At 40.7% G+C, this 15,000-nt stretch overlaps 1 protein-coding gene across 5 annotated transcripts in view; it reads right to left on the bottom strand.

Moving 5' to 3' along the window:
* Window positions 1-1,671: 1,671 nt before the first annotated feature.
* The window catches only part of LOC137992437 (uncharacterized), a 35,623-nt gene continuing 22,294 nt past the window's right edge, over window positions 1,672-15,000 (bottom strand). For all 5 annotated transcript variants that reach the window (XM_068837804.1, XM_068837797.1, XM_068837788.1 and 2 more), the window contains 11 exons: window positions 13,721-13,852; window positions 12,529-12,672; window positions 11,882-12,019; window positions 9,545-9,682; window positions 7,945-7,977; window positions 6,780-6,905; window positions 5,333-5,416; window positions 4,213-4,371; window positions 3,445-3,542; window positions 2,650-2,794; window positions 1,672-2,505 (listed from right to left, as the gene is read on the bottom strand). In XM_068837804.1, coding sequence (XP_068693905.1) covers window positions 2,456-2,505; window positions 2,650-2,794; window positions 3,445-3,542; window positions 4,213-4,371; window positions 5,333-5,416; window positions 6,780-6,905; window positions 7,945-7,977; window positions 9,545-9,682; window positions 11,882-12,019; window positions 12,529-12,672; window positions 13,721-13,852 — 1,247 coding nt within the window. In that variant the 3' untranslated portion in view covers window positions 1,672-2,455. The remainder of the gene's footprint in view (window positions 2,506-2,649; window positions 2,795-3,444; window positions 3,543-4,212; window positions 4,372-5,332; window positions 5,417-6,779; window positions 6,906-7,944; window positions 7,978-9,544; window positions 9,683-11,881; window positions 12,020-12,528; window positions 12,673-13,720; window positions 13,853-15,000) is intronic.

Here is a 15,000-nt window from a genome sequence, read left to right as displayed (position 1 = left end):
TGACAGAACTGACCGGCCAGACTGGGCATTTCGAAGGACTAACTCTACAACGAATCCAAATTAACACACGTCGAGTATGATATATACTCCCCGAGAAGAATGCGAGGGATTATCATGTATAGGGTTCCTTCAAATTGTTGCATTTTCTTTGCAAATTATTGGGTCTGGCCGGCCAGTTCTGACCAAAGGAAAGCGCCTTAAGAAAAGAATACCCAAACCATCCACTATTACTAACCCTTAGCCTTAAAATCCTTGGCATTAGTAAATATTTGGGTTGTTCCCGCAGTCTGCGTGCTATACTGACTTCTCTATAACTGGGAATATACATAAAAAAGCTAATGTAGTAAAATGCACTGTCACACTGTGCCTATGAAATGTACAAATTTGTACAGTGGGTTGAAAGGTGTTTTTTTAAACCTTGGTCTTCTTGAAAAAGAACGTTTACTCAGAGAACTAACATGCGATAACCTAAATTAGCCGCAAAGGTAATATGAATTCCTCTGAGGGGGTGAACTGAAATTTCTTAAAGCTTATTCATTCAGGCAATCAGCATGCAAAAAGTTAAGACTTAAGCTTCCAAGCCCCAGTTATATGTTTAAAAGCCGGGTAACTCTATCAAGTGGATAAGTCATTGTCCAAATTATAAAATATACATCACATTAAACGGCAGCCAAGGTTTTCATGGCCGCCTTTACTTGGGTGATGTAGCATCTCTCGTAACGTGTTTATGTGATTGGCTCGCTACCTGGTTCTCTACTCTGCACCGAGAGGTTTTCTCCGGGTACCCCGCTTTCCCCTCTCCTCAAAAACCAACATTTGACTTGATTTGCGTTAATATTCGTTAATTTCGGTTTACAGTGTCCCCAATTAGTGCTCCAGCGCTAGTGCGACTAGACACTTAAAGTTCCTTTCCTTTCCTTTCCTTTCCTTTTCCTAGCCAAAACCAACAGACTAAACGATTGAAACAATACTTGAGCTGTGTTCACATTAGGCCTCGGTTATGATCGAATTATAATCGAATTAAATATGAAATGGGTTCACATCAACTAATTGCAGTCCCTGATTATAACTGGATTGTAATTACTTCAAACAACCTCAAAGGGGTTGTTTGAAGTAATTACAATGCGTAATTAATTGAACAGAATGGCGAGCACGTGGTGGTATGAGCAGACGAAACTTCTAATCGCTTTATGGAGCGAAGGTTTGGATTTGTCTTCTTCTATTCTCGGAAAGTTAACCTTGGTTCTCTTCTCGCATCAAGCACATGATGGTGATGATAATCGTGGCAGCCACGCGATACGGCGCCACTTTGTCTCACACTGCGTATTGTATTTGAATTTTTGCAGGTGTGAACAGAACCATAATTGAATAAAATTGAATGGAGTATGTACTTCTTAAGTTGATCATAATCAACGTTGAGTGTGAACACGGCTTTAGGCTTAAAAACAATTAATGCAAGCTGCTTACAATACCAAACAATAGCAGGTGACGAGAGCCGCTACACTACTGCTTTACTGTATCCAACGGCAAAGTGTCGTGGGTTTGCAAGTCAAAATGAATTTGTAGGGAGGGGAACGGGTCAAGAGAGAACGGCATCTCACGTTCGCGCTCCACCCAATATGTTCTTCTTAACCTAAGTGAAATTATCATCTTTTGTACCTTCTTTTATAAAAAAAAAAAAAGAAAAAAACGAAAGCTACCCAAATAAATAAGAACATAAATAATGAGCGTATAAAATTGCAATAACTGAAAATCCCTATCATCGGAAACAAATTTAAGTGTCTTAAGTTTGGATCAGAGATTGCCAGATTCTCTGCAGCGTCTAGAAATAGTTGTGTGGTAAGTTTTGTACGTTCGAGCGGAGGATGTAAAGTGAAAGTAGCAGGTTGCAGGTTGCAGGTTAACCCTAAACCATTGTTTTACCACAACTCAAACAACCCAAACCTTTACAAAAATGCTAACCTTAGGCTTAAACATTATAAAAAGCGTAGTGTTTAGGCTTAATGTTAGCATGAATAAAGGTTCGTGTTGTTTCAGCTATGGTGAAACAATGACCTGCAACCCTCATAATATTAACTTCAGTACCCTGACACCTTCAGTTTACACCCTCCAACGTCCGAGCCTAAAGTTTGTCATCTCTTTTGTTTCTATGACAGTATTTATAAACCGTTTGTATCGAGCTTAAAATGCGGTTTAAATTATAATTTACCAGCATCTGGAAAGAAGCGGACGATTTAGCTTGGTTTGGGCCATCTAAGTTTGCCAAAACAAACTCAAGTGACTCGCTTGTCAGGATGGCGAAGCAGCGATATTTCTTCCATTTTGCTGCCAACTTCTTCAAAACAAAGAGCCAGCAAAAGCGCCTTCGAATCGCATGCGCATATCCTTCTTTCTCGTTTCAACTTCCAGGCAATGCCGCTACAGCCTGTAGAGGTTGGCTTTTCGTCTCTCACATTTATAACAGCAGTGCGTTCACTGGAGGTGGTGTTTTCTGTTTTTCATAACCTAACGAGAAACGACGAGTAGATCAATAAACACTAAACAGGGCGCAAATTTTGGATGCTCTAAGATCCCTGGACGTCAGAAATAGATTAAAATGAACCAGTGTGCGAAGAGGTGAACAGCGAAAAACGCGACAAGTTTTCTCACCTTTGTGTCTGCTACAACCGTATATTTCCACTCTCATACAAATATTGTTGTAAGTTCTTGGATAGAAGCGGATAAACCTGGCCTGGATTGGGCGAATCAACCTATTGATCACAGGGGTGAAGTTATCGCAGTTTCCGGGTAATACCTAATAACGAAGACCAAAGATATTTTTCAACACTAGAAGAGAAATTTCGTAACTCCAAGCGGTAATATAATGTTCTGCTTATTATGTAAACACCAATGAAATACCAAACCATTTCACTTTGATATTTTTTGTAGTCCTAGCGTAGTTTATAATGGTAATAGGACGGAGTGGAGTCCAATCTGGTCTGTAAACATGCGAGTGATTAACAAAATCGGACGACCGCGTAGCGGGAGTCCGATTTGTTTAATCACGAGAATGATTAGAGACCAAATTCGACGACACGAAGTCCTGTTACCTATTAATCATAACCATTACAATTTCCGAGAAAACAAAGTTAATGCATTCCTTTTTCACTGTCTAATGTTGCAAATTTGTCCATTTTGGAAAATCCCCAGTTTGGTAGGGTAAGTGGTTGTTGCTATGGTTATTGTGATAAATTCTGTGATTGGTGGATTAAGCATAGTGCACTTAATGTGATTGGCTGATGTAATTGTCTGATTTCAGGTATCCGATTTCAGCCAACTGTCCGATTTCAACCCTTCACAATAATTAGTGAAAAATAAAGTAGTTAATGCACCAATCAAATTTGAGAAAATTTTAATGGTTATTATTAACTGTGCAAACATAGTTTATATCATCTTCTCACTCACCCGTCGTCTTCCATTCTCCTTGTAATGATTCCAGCGTTGTCCATCTTTACTAAAGGCCAGTTCATACGACTTGACATGCTCAAAGTATTTGTCACGACCTACCGAGCAAGGTAACAAATAATTGTGATAAAATACAGGTGAGGAGCCGAAGAGGGAAGCGTGGGTGGGGGGGGGGGGGATACCCCATGTACTTAAGGTGGCTCAAACCAGTTTCAACACTTTCAAGAGACCTTGTTATTAGAAGGATTCACACTACAGCACTTTATCACATAAGAGCAATGTTATGGTACCATGTGAAACATCAATTATTGCTGAACGTCATTTTTGTGACGTAACAAGTTGCCATGGCAACAGGAAAGCCTTGCATAAACACCCTATATTTTGGCTTTAGTTTTCAGAAATAAGAAATGGGGGTCACCGGGTTCGTTTTTGAGATATGAGCAGTTAAAGCCAAAATATGGGGTGTCTTTGCAGGGCTTTGCTGTTGCCACGGTAACTTTTTACGTCACAAAAAAATGGCCGAATCTTTTTCAGCAATAATTGGTGTTTGATATGGTACCGTAACATTGCTATTAAGTGGCAAAGTGTTGTAGTGTCAATCCTTCTAATAAAACGTTTCTTTCAAGTGTTGAAACTGGTTTGAGCTACCTTAAAGATTGGATCCGCCGAAGTGTTACCTGAAAAACTGGATCCGCTGTTGAAAACATCAAATTTCTAAAGAGTGCTTCAGGAGGTTAAATGAAAATTCTAAGTGTGTTCATTTGATACCTTGTGTGGCAACAGCTGTGACGAACTTGATCTTTCCAAGATCCACTTGCAACCACTGATTGCTATCTTTATGTTTTGCACACCAGGCGCCTATTCGGCTTCTCATGCGATCATCTTCTTTGTAGAGTCGAGCATTGTGAGCACCAAAATCCCATGTACCTGCAATACAAGGGAAATTAAAAGATGCACAAATCACATAGCCTCCTGAGAAGACATTCTTGTGACTCGTCACGCAATCTTTTAAGGAGGAAAGAGTGTGTGACGAGTCACAAGAATGTCGGCGCAGGAGGCTACAAACCACATGACCCACAGCAAAATAATTAACAAGCAAACGACTGTTAATTGGTTTGGCTTAGAACACCTATTTGATATGCACCGGTGGTTCAGTTGGTTGAGCACCGGGTTGATTTGCGGGAGGCTGTGGTTCGACTTCGGCCGGACCAACACTCAGGGTCTTTCAAATAACTGAGGAGAAAGTGCTGCCTTTGTAATGGAAGCTGCAGATGGTTAGACTCTCTGCTCTTCTCGGATAAGGACGATAAACCATAGGCCCCGTCTCACAACCCTTCAATGTTCATAAACCTGTGGGGCCGTAAAAGAACCCACACACTATTCGCAATGAGTAGGCATGGATTTCTCGGTGTTGTGGTCTGTCCTCTGTTGTGTATTATGGTTGGGAGGGTAAATTCTCAGAGATACTAGCTACATCAAGCTACTCTAAAATTCGAGGGTCGCTAAACTTAAGATATCATGATGCCTAGGATTTTCAGTTTTTAAACAAAAATAGTTGCACTTCAATTCAACCAAACGGACGCAGCAATATCGTGAGAATACACCCTCACAACGTTCGTAAGGTTTTTGCCTTGCTTTGCCGGCAAATTGAAAAAAAAAACCTTTCCAGCTCAGCCAGTCGTTCGGGTTCAATTACCCTGAATTAACCTGTTAATTTTCCTTTCTTTCACTGATTCAACTGGATGAATAGTTTCGCTTTATTTTTAAAACTTACAGAGCATTAATGAACATATGAATGTGTGGTTGAATATATTTCAATAGTAAGCCTCTTATCAAATGCTGTTGGCCGGTTATTGGAAGAGCGCAATATCAAAATAAACCAACCAACCTGCAATCAGACTTGAGGAGGCATGAAAAGCGCTGTCTGGCAAGGTGAAGTTCCATCCAACACCCAAAGGCTCAGAACAAGCTCCTGAGTAGAAAGGTACCACAAAAACATGAAAAGAGTTTCAGTTACTTCATTGTCAAAACCTACTGTAAGATCCTTATGAAAAAAAAAAGGTGATTCCTTCATTGCATAACGCAAGTGGCTTATTTGGTCTCTCTTGAGACGTAAGCTGTTCGAAAATGATATTGTTTTCCTTAAAACAGAAGTATTGAGTAGTATTGTACGACTGGCTAATGGTAACACCCAATTCAACATATTCTCTACTTCTGAAATGACGATTATCGACAATTCGTAATTTTCCCTGAAGTGACTGTTATGTTCAATTTAGATTACTCTGTCCCAGGACTTGTGGTAGCAGATAAAAAGAAAAAAAGTAAAAGTTGCATCCCTGGACGGGATTTGAACCCGAAGCACCCAATGTGAAGGAACTGCTTTTATCCACTTAACAACTAAAGATCAACTGACAATTGCATCGATTATTTATCAAATCTAATTGGTATATTTAAAATTATTGCTGAATAGTGGTTAAGTCTAGTACTTGATTTTAAAATGGCGAGCTTTATCTTGAGGTTTGGTCACCGACAATTTCTCCTTTTTAAACTTGTTTCTTAGCCGGTGATAATACACACGTTTACAGCGGCATTCGGAACAAAAAATATATTGATATACTTTTTTAAAAAGGGTTCTGTCAGTTAGCGATGCGGTAGTCTAGTGGTTAAGTGAAGGGGTTATTAATCGAACATTCCCAGGATTTTAAAAATGGATATTCATTTCCCATAATCCCTATCAAGCGCCAAGCGTCGATAGTAGTCATTTCAGAGGTAGAGGATAGGTTGCCCAATTGGTTCTTTTGGTTTTGGTCATGGATTCTAATCCCGGTACTAAGGGTGCTTCAGGTTTCCCGGCTTTTGTCCGAACTGGCCGACCAGACCCGTCAGTTTGCAAAGGAAATGCACAAATTGAAATGAACACTTCCATGATAATCCCTCGCATTCTGCTGTAAGAGTATATATCATCCTCCAAGTGTGTTAATTTGAAGCCTTTGTAGAGTTAGACCTTCCAAATGCCCGTTCTGGCCGTCAGTTCTGTCAAATGGAAAGTCGTCCTAAGACCTGGGATCTTATAAATATGTGGAGGGAAAGAGATACTTTTTTCAGTTTTATCTGCAAGTAGTTGGACCTCCAAAACTTCTCTGAAAGACAATAAACCGAAGGTCCCCTCTAACAACCGTTGTTCATAATTTCCGAGGAAAGATTAAGGCACAGGCTTTCCACGGTTGTGCTTTGGCTTATTCTTTCCAGCAAAATGCGGCGCCGGCTTTGCGGCAACGTCGAAAAAGCCATGCTGGAACACGGACATACACACATTCCACGTGTAATCATCTTACCCTCTGGTCTAACGGGCTCGTCGTCACATCCCAAAGCCAAACACGTTCTTAAACAGCGCCTTTTCCATTTAGTAGTACACTGTCCTCGCTCAAGCCACTTTTTACAAGCTGCACCACACTTAATGCCTTCAACAAAACGAATCACAATGCTGCAGAAAACGTCAGTATGAAAGAAACAGCTTCATTGAAAAGATGTAGATTTTCAATGGTAACTCTGGAAAGATTTGGGGAAGAAAGACTGATAGGTAAGCGGAAAGTAAGAACTCGGATTTTTCTCCGGGTATTCCCTATTTATCATCGGAAAAACCGCATCTATTCATTCCTTTACCGACGTTGACATTAACTACCTCCTCCTTCATTACAATCGTGAGAACAGTTGCCTTGATTCCATCAAGACATTAGAAGTGAATACAAGAGCAATAGACCTCTTTACAGTTGTGTGCTTAGTTACCTGGCCTTTAAATGAAAGTGAGGCTGGCGTTGACCTTGTTATGATACAGACCTCCCTCTTTTTCTAATGTTAATGATGTCAGTGTTGTCATGCTAATTAGTAAGAATTTACATAAGAAAAGCAGTGAGGTTTCTATCAAGACAAGGTCAACTCCAGCCTCACTTTCATTCATAGGCCAAGTAACTAAGCATACAACTGTAAAATGGACTATTGCGCTTATGATCAAACCAACGTGGAAACAATTTATTTAGCTATGCAAGAGCGCTTTTCATTTTAATTTCAAAGAGCATAATTTTGTGAGAGCTTCATTTGTATAGGCCAGATTAGCTGAATAATTGTTTTGTCCTCCGACACAATTGATACTAATTACGCAAGTCTATTATTTAACAAAAGTTAATTGCTTCTAATCACCAAGTAATTGTCGTTAAAATTGAGTTGATCAACAATTAAAAGCCTTCAGAACAATCCCGTCTTCACATTTTTGTACCTTTACTACTCTGTTTCTTCTTTTGCTGTGCTTCTACTATGCTCTTGGAATTAAATCAATACAGTCTTTTCCCGCCAGTTTCTCTACCTATGAGCGGCAAAATTGCCTGTCCGCGTTTTCCGCTTTGGGTACCAATTTATTCTGACTGGCTCATTCGTACGACACGTGACTTTCAACCACTACATTATTTTGCGTCATAATAGACAGTGTTGACAGTATTTTCTTACCCTTTGGCTGCGCCGGCCGAATTTTCACAGGCTCTAAAAAATAGAAAAAACAAGCATTAAGGCCGGGACACACTAAGCGATAAGTCGCTGCGACACGTCGCGGGGACAAGTTGCCGCAACAATTCGCCTTGAGTGACACGGTTAATTTTATGAAAATCATTGTCGCTGCGGCAGAATTTTGTGGCCGCGATAAGTCGCACAAATTCAAACCAGCGTTGTCGCACTGTGTGTACACTTCCGGCAACAAGTCGCTGCGACAAAATATAAATGAACCAATGAGAGAGCGTCGCATGGTCAGCCATATTGAATTAGGAAACTAGTTCACATTCCCCTTCATACGAGATCACTGCGTGTCCACAGAACAGGCGACGTGCCGCAGCGACTTGTTTTGCAAGCAGGACACACAGAGCAACTCGTCGCAGAGACCTGTCGCTGCGACTTGTCGCCTATTGTGTCCCGGCCTTTAGTGAATGACGCAATATGTTTGGAATAAGGAGAATGTAAATGAATGTAAAAATACTTGCAATAGAGCAATGATGATTAGGAAGAAAATGAAAACTTGCTGTTAAGGTGATTCCCGGGTAAAAGAACCCGTCATAGATTTCCGATGAAACTTGGTATGATGACATTACAGTACAAGGAGATGTTAAAAAGGTAATAAAAAGAGGGGGTCACCGTGCTTGTTTTCATGCCACGATGCTGACAAATATGGTTATTTAGGTGACTTTTGGTTATCTCAGTGCACAACAAACAAGATCGATTATTTTTCAATGCGGCGTGCTATATCACACAGAGTTCGACTTTCTTTGATTGCTTATTCATCTACGTCCCAGAAAAAATGGCTTCAAATACCCTAGGGGCATTATTAATTGATATGTTTATCCTTTAAAGGAAACATAATTTGGACTTGCTCTGCTGGGCCCGTTACGTCTCTATCTGTAGCATTTATTTCATTTGCCAAAAAAGTAGCTATAGATTTCTGCCAAATTTTTTCTCAGTTATTGCGGATATTGTTCTCATTGAATTTATAAAATAAAAAGTGGGGGTCACCGTGCTCGTTTAAGAGAAAAGGAGCTTTTATCTCGCTATCGAGCTTAGTTTGAGGGAAATCCCTTATGTTTTGTACGCGCGCGCGCTCATGTGCGCGTGCTGATGACGCAAAAATCGTGCGCAGTAGGAATGCGCAATGCAAAACCAGGGAATCACCTTAAGTTGAATTACTGGTCTGTGTATGCAAGTAAGGCTAATGATAACGTTGTTATACGTTTTGATAGAGCTGCTCTGTTCTTCTATTGCTGCTTAGAAAACAACGAATCCTAATTACTAGTAGCCTCCACAGGGAAAGTAACTTTGCAGCCTGGTCTCCATCCACAGGACAGGTAACTAAGCATACAAATTTGAAATCGCGCGTCTGCAAAGCCGCCACTAATCTTATTCGCTTTGAGACCCCACGAATAGGCTTGGTGCTCCGGATATTTTAGCAAAGTTTCAGGGCTCTTTGTTTCCGTCGTCTGTTTTTAATTCACCGTTGTCTCCACCTATTCCGAAAGCCATTATAATAGATGCTCGCACAGTATCACATCTAACTAACTTTGACTACCTTTGGGGCACGAGTTGCAAGCATGTTGACACTTGTAAATCATGATTTCAGGTCTGCTTTGGCAATAACCCATTCCAGCCCAGTGCTCACAGTTCGCGTCATCCAGCTCGTTCTTGCATGGCTTAGCTAATTTATTTTCTGGAAAAGAAAAGAAACAGAAACAGGAAAAAATGTTTAAGGAGCCCGTAACCGAAAACAAGATGTTGAAAACAAACCAACATAAGATCATCATACCGAAATTTCAACAAATAGATTCTATGTTGACGTGCGTCTGTTCCGTAATAGGAACTTTAAGATCTACACCTCGTTCGTCAACGAGACGCCACCAAAGAACAATAGGGCCGTTTATACGAGAGAAAATAAGCCGCGGCTTACATAAGACGCGTGCACTTCGTTTAAATGGCTCAAAAAGCGAAGTTCGCGCCTTACTCCACCGCAGCTAGCTCAAGCCGCGGCTTATCCTGGCCTAGGGTTTTATTTCGTTGACGTTTTCTCTCAACTTTCACTTTCATCGTTTTCGTCGCTAAAACCAACCTAGACTGAATTTGAAACGAAAGAGACACTGCAAAATCTGGTGTTTTTTCGCTTCGCTTGTTCGCTTGTTTGCTTGCTCGAGCCATTTAGCTTTTAATGTTGCAAATCTTGCGTCACAGTTAATTTACCCCAAAACGAGGCATCAAAATAAATTACGTCATCATTGGACCAGTTGGCCGGGAACTTAGCCGCGACGACAGCCGCGACCGCAAACTAGGAAACAATGTTGCGTGTTGCGAAAGCGAATGGTTCCCCGTTTGCGGCCCTAGGAACCATTTGTGGCGGAAGCAAAATTTCCTTCCCGGGAGGCAAAAATGTTAAACATTTCCATGCTTCCTCGGCAACTGTTGCCTCCTTTGCGCGCCGAGGAAACATTTCGGGAGACACTGTTTCCGCAACAATGTTTCCTCGTTTGTGGGCGCCTTTCTGTAAGTTGTACTCGTATAAATTACCCAGTTTGTGTCTTATGTAAGCCGCGGCTTATAGAAGACGCGGACTATTTTTCTCGTATAAACGGCGCTAATATCCGCATTGGTTAAAAGAGGAAAAACATTCGTGCTGCACGTGCAGCACGCATTTCAGCACATATTTTTGCGGCACTCTGAACAGCAACGACGTGAAATCACCAAACGTCGTTGTCGTAAAATTTAAAGTCCCTACTCGATGTGGTAAGAACAGCAAGGTGGTATAAGAAGCGATAGCCGAGTGCGTCACTGATGAGAAAGAGACTTTTCGTGCTATTATGACAAAGAAGTAGCGTTTGCCTTTTCACGTAGACTCGATACTAAATTTCTCTAATAGCTCGGTCTTTGAAAACCCCTTTTAGTACTATAGGGATAGTTTAAAAATGGAAAAAGTGTAGTCAGGAGATGTCATAAGTTTACGGAAAAAGGTTTGCCTCTGACTCTTGATATTTTTCAACAGACGTTTCAGCTAATTCTTATGCCTTCATCAGTGATATGACAGCGAAGTTCGTTATCATATGCTATTAGGGAGCTTAAACATGCGCGTTTTTAGGACGCGGACGGCAACCGGAAGTGAGCTGTTTTCCCTTTTAACTTGTGTTCACACAACCACATTTACATTGCTAAGTATCTTTTATCTATTAAAGAAGATTAGTACAAAAATCTGGGAGACACCACTGTACTGGCACGCGAAACGTTCTCTTCCGGTCGCCGTCCGTGTCTCAAAAACGCCCGTGCTTAAGTAACGTAGCGCGAAGCTTGCGCGCGTGACCATGCAACTCATACTCGCACGATGAGCTTCTGGAAGTACGATATAATCGTTCCCAGCGTTCGGGTCCAAAGTAGAGTGCCAGACTGTTGAAAAATATCAAGAGTCAGTGGCAAACCTTTTCCCATTGAACTTTAATCTGTTTACAAGTATTGCTTTCGTTATTAAAATGTACCAACCACAGGAACAAATGACCCTTTGTTTCGACAGCCAATGAGGCTCTGGTTGGCACAAAAAGGACAATAGGTGACGTCAGCGATATCTTCGCTATAGAAATTCGCCAACCAATACAATTTATCGGGAAAATAGTTTGTAGTGATATTGCGGTTCCTAGTCGGGGAGGAGTAATAAATGGCGGTATCTTCACTATGGGTTGAAGAAGACCAGAACACGATTCTTACTAGTGGATCTGTTTTGGAGTTATCGTGACTTCTGTAGAAAATAGACTCATTGTTAACAGCTTACGTAGGCACAAATAATTGAGCTGCGAGAGTAACGATTTCCTTTTTTTCAACGATTACAACAACATGACTGGTCCAAGAGACGTATAAACAGTGAATAACGTCCTACCTGGGTAACAAGCTTCACAGCTCATTGGACACTTCTTGTACATAAAGTTGGAGTAAATATCACAGTAACCAGCCTCGGTCCATTCGGAGCACTTCGTGTGTCTGTCAAAGCAAGGTTTGCCTTCATAGCAGGGATTCGCTAAACAAAGGAACCAAGAAGACCATCTAAGGATTATATTACCAAGCTAAACAGAGAAGAGACAACCAATGACTAAAAATCCATTGCAAGGAATACAGGACAACTTTTGCAATGGAGGTGGTCTTGAAGTTTATCAATCGACATCAATAGAGTTTTCAAAGTAATCACAAGACTGCTTTCATTTCAAATTAATACGCTTGAGAACTTGGCTCTAAAATTTCGCGCCGCCTTTCCAGCCAGTTAGAAGTGAAAGCCAAACGATGCAATTGTGGTTTTCCCGCCCTCAGTGCGGGTTCCATACTTGCTTCGCGTTGTGATTGGTCCGGCACCAACTGTCCGAGTTTTTCAAAATGAGAACTTTGGTTCCGGTTTTACAATACGACATATTTTCATGTTCTATATCAGGCCAGAGTTATTCAGAATACAAAAGATCTTAAAATGTGAGACAAACCAATTTTCTTCACGAACGGCGTCAAAGATTATACCAGTCAAATAAAGTGATGTCTTACCAGACAGGTCGTAAATTCCCTTATGACAAATATTGCAGGCCAGTGGGCAGTTTAATATCATGTAACGAGATCTGACGCAGCAATCCCCTCGATTAGACCAATATTTGCAGAGAACGTGTTTGTCCCTACACGTTGGAGGCATTGCTAAGAATATTAATGAAGATACAAATAATATGCAATCATAAATCACATGTAACATTTAAACAGCACATATCAACGTAAATCATATATAATGAAATCTTTTTTTCAACATTTAATAAACTTCCCAATGCTTTGGCACATCGGGCCTTACAACTGTTAAGGCACATTTTTTCTTGTCCCATTCCGATTTCACCGGCCGGTTGGGTTGCTGTGTTGCGGCTTCAATCAACTTGCGGAAGATCGTAGCCAAGCTTCGGCTGGATCAACATTCACGGTCTTAAAAAGTGACCCACGAGAAATGGATGCCTTTGTATGACAGTTGGCTCAGTCGAGATTACACTGGACTTACGTGTATAACCGCCAGAAGTCAGGCTACTTAGCAAAGTGCTAGAGCCTCACTCAAACCATAAACCTTAGGAGAGATTTAGAAGGTACGGGATTTGTTTACAACTTTCACACGCAACTAGCATTGCGTCATCAACTTTCGACCACTTACACGCGCACGACTTGTGAACTTATGTGGTGTCAGAGTGTCTATGGTCTGATTTACATGACACGATTTGTGGTGAAGTCGTTGCACAAGGTAGTCGCATGCGAACGTCGAAAGCAAAAGTCGTTCCCTCCAAATCTCCCCATAAACTAGTTGGACGTTCAACTCTTATCAGAAAAGGGTGATAAATTGTTGTCCCTTACGATCCCACCCTCACAATGAAAAACCACCCATCGATGGTAGAGTTGGGGATGTCCACTGAGGTGTAATGATCTGGTCTCTAGGGTACAACATCATTAGCAACCCATGAGCTCCAAAACAAGTTTTTCGATCTGAAAATGCATACTTGACAAAAACTCGACTTTAAAACTTAAATGCGCGTGATCAGAACTCAAACCGTGTACTTGGTCTCTGTCTTTGGATGGATGAATGTCAGGAGACAAAGGGTACCTCAAGCTAATCCAAAATCCATGAGTAAATTTAGCAATCTATTGAACTTTCTATGAGCGGGCGAGCTAGTAAGGACTTCACCTTTGAAGCCATCCACATATGAAGGCTCACCTATTCTTCTTCGGCACAGGTTACAAGTTCTCTTGCAATTGAATTCCATGTGATTTTTGTATTCTTCTTTTTCGCAATATCCTTCTCGTTTCAGGGATTCACAAGAAATGTCATTGTCCAGGCACTTCTCACCTTAGTAAACAAAACATTTTCATGAATCGGTTGTGGACTCGGATCTAGCCTAAGAACACATAGGAACAAACTTCTTTCTTCATTTTAAGTTGCTCAGATTTATCGAACAACTGGAGGAGGCCATTGATACCCTCTAAGACTTGAAGCATTCTTCATGTCATAAGAAAACTGAACCCAATAGTAATTTTCTGAACACAGTATTCTTCAATTAAATCATGACCGAGAGTAATTTGCGTTAGGTGTGTTTTGCTTATCATGCTTACCTACCTGATTTTTCGAAATAAGATCATGGATCCAATAAGATTCAAAGCTGAATGCATGGCCTGCTCAAACAAAGTGTGGGAAGACACAACGTAGAGAAAGGTTGACCCATTATTATTTTATGTGAAACTGTGTTTCCTTTAAAGTGCCCCTGTGATCAAAGAAACCACTTCCTTTTTTCCTTCAGATTTTGAAAGTGTGTTTGTTTAACACCTGACTGGCAAAATTTTGAGCTTTGATTTTTATCCAAAGGCCGTTTACTTTGAGTGTAAGTTTTGGATTTCACGGTCCGCCATTACTCACGTTCAAACTGACCGATTGGACCTCAGACGGTTGGATCCAGGGAAAAGTGACGTCAAAGGCTCGCTTGCTTAAAATTTCAGCGTGTGAACGCAGCTTATTATATATGCAAAGCGTGAGTTTAAAAGTCTGAAAGCCCAAAACCCCCGTGCTGCATATTAATTCTGCGGCGTACACACGTATTGCATTCTTAAACTAGTGAGCCTTTGACGTCATTTTCTCCTCGATCCAGCTCTCTCAAGAACATAATGTTAGTAATGGCGGACCATTAAATAGGAAAATTACAGTTAAAATAAAGAGGTGTCTTTTTGAAATCAAGGCTTAAAACGTGGGTCACTTAGTGTTTTGTTAACATAGTTTTGAAATCCACAGAAAAATATGAATTGATTTTTTGGTCACAGGGGCTTTAAATCTACGTTTTCTTTACTTCTTACGTTTTCTGTTGCTTTCCACTTTCCTCTAAAATTTCACTTGTTTTTACACCTTCCTATTGCTTTAAAAGCGATTTCCTTTTTGGGTATTTCACAAACAATTTCCCGAGTCACTGATGACAGTTGATGATGCCATTTGTAAATGCTTGTAGACAA

The sequence above is a fragment of the Montipora foliosa genome, chromosome 1, assembly GCF_036669935.1.
Source record: "Montipora foliosa isolate CH-2021 chromosome 1, ASM3666993v2, whole genome shotgun sequence".
NCBI classification, from domain to species: domain Eukaryota; kingdom Metazoa; phylum Cnidaria; class Anthozoa; order Scleractinia; family Acroporidae; genus Montipora; species Montipora foliosa.
This window is presented reverse-complemented; position numbering and strand designations above follow the sequence as displayed.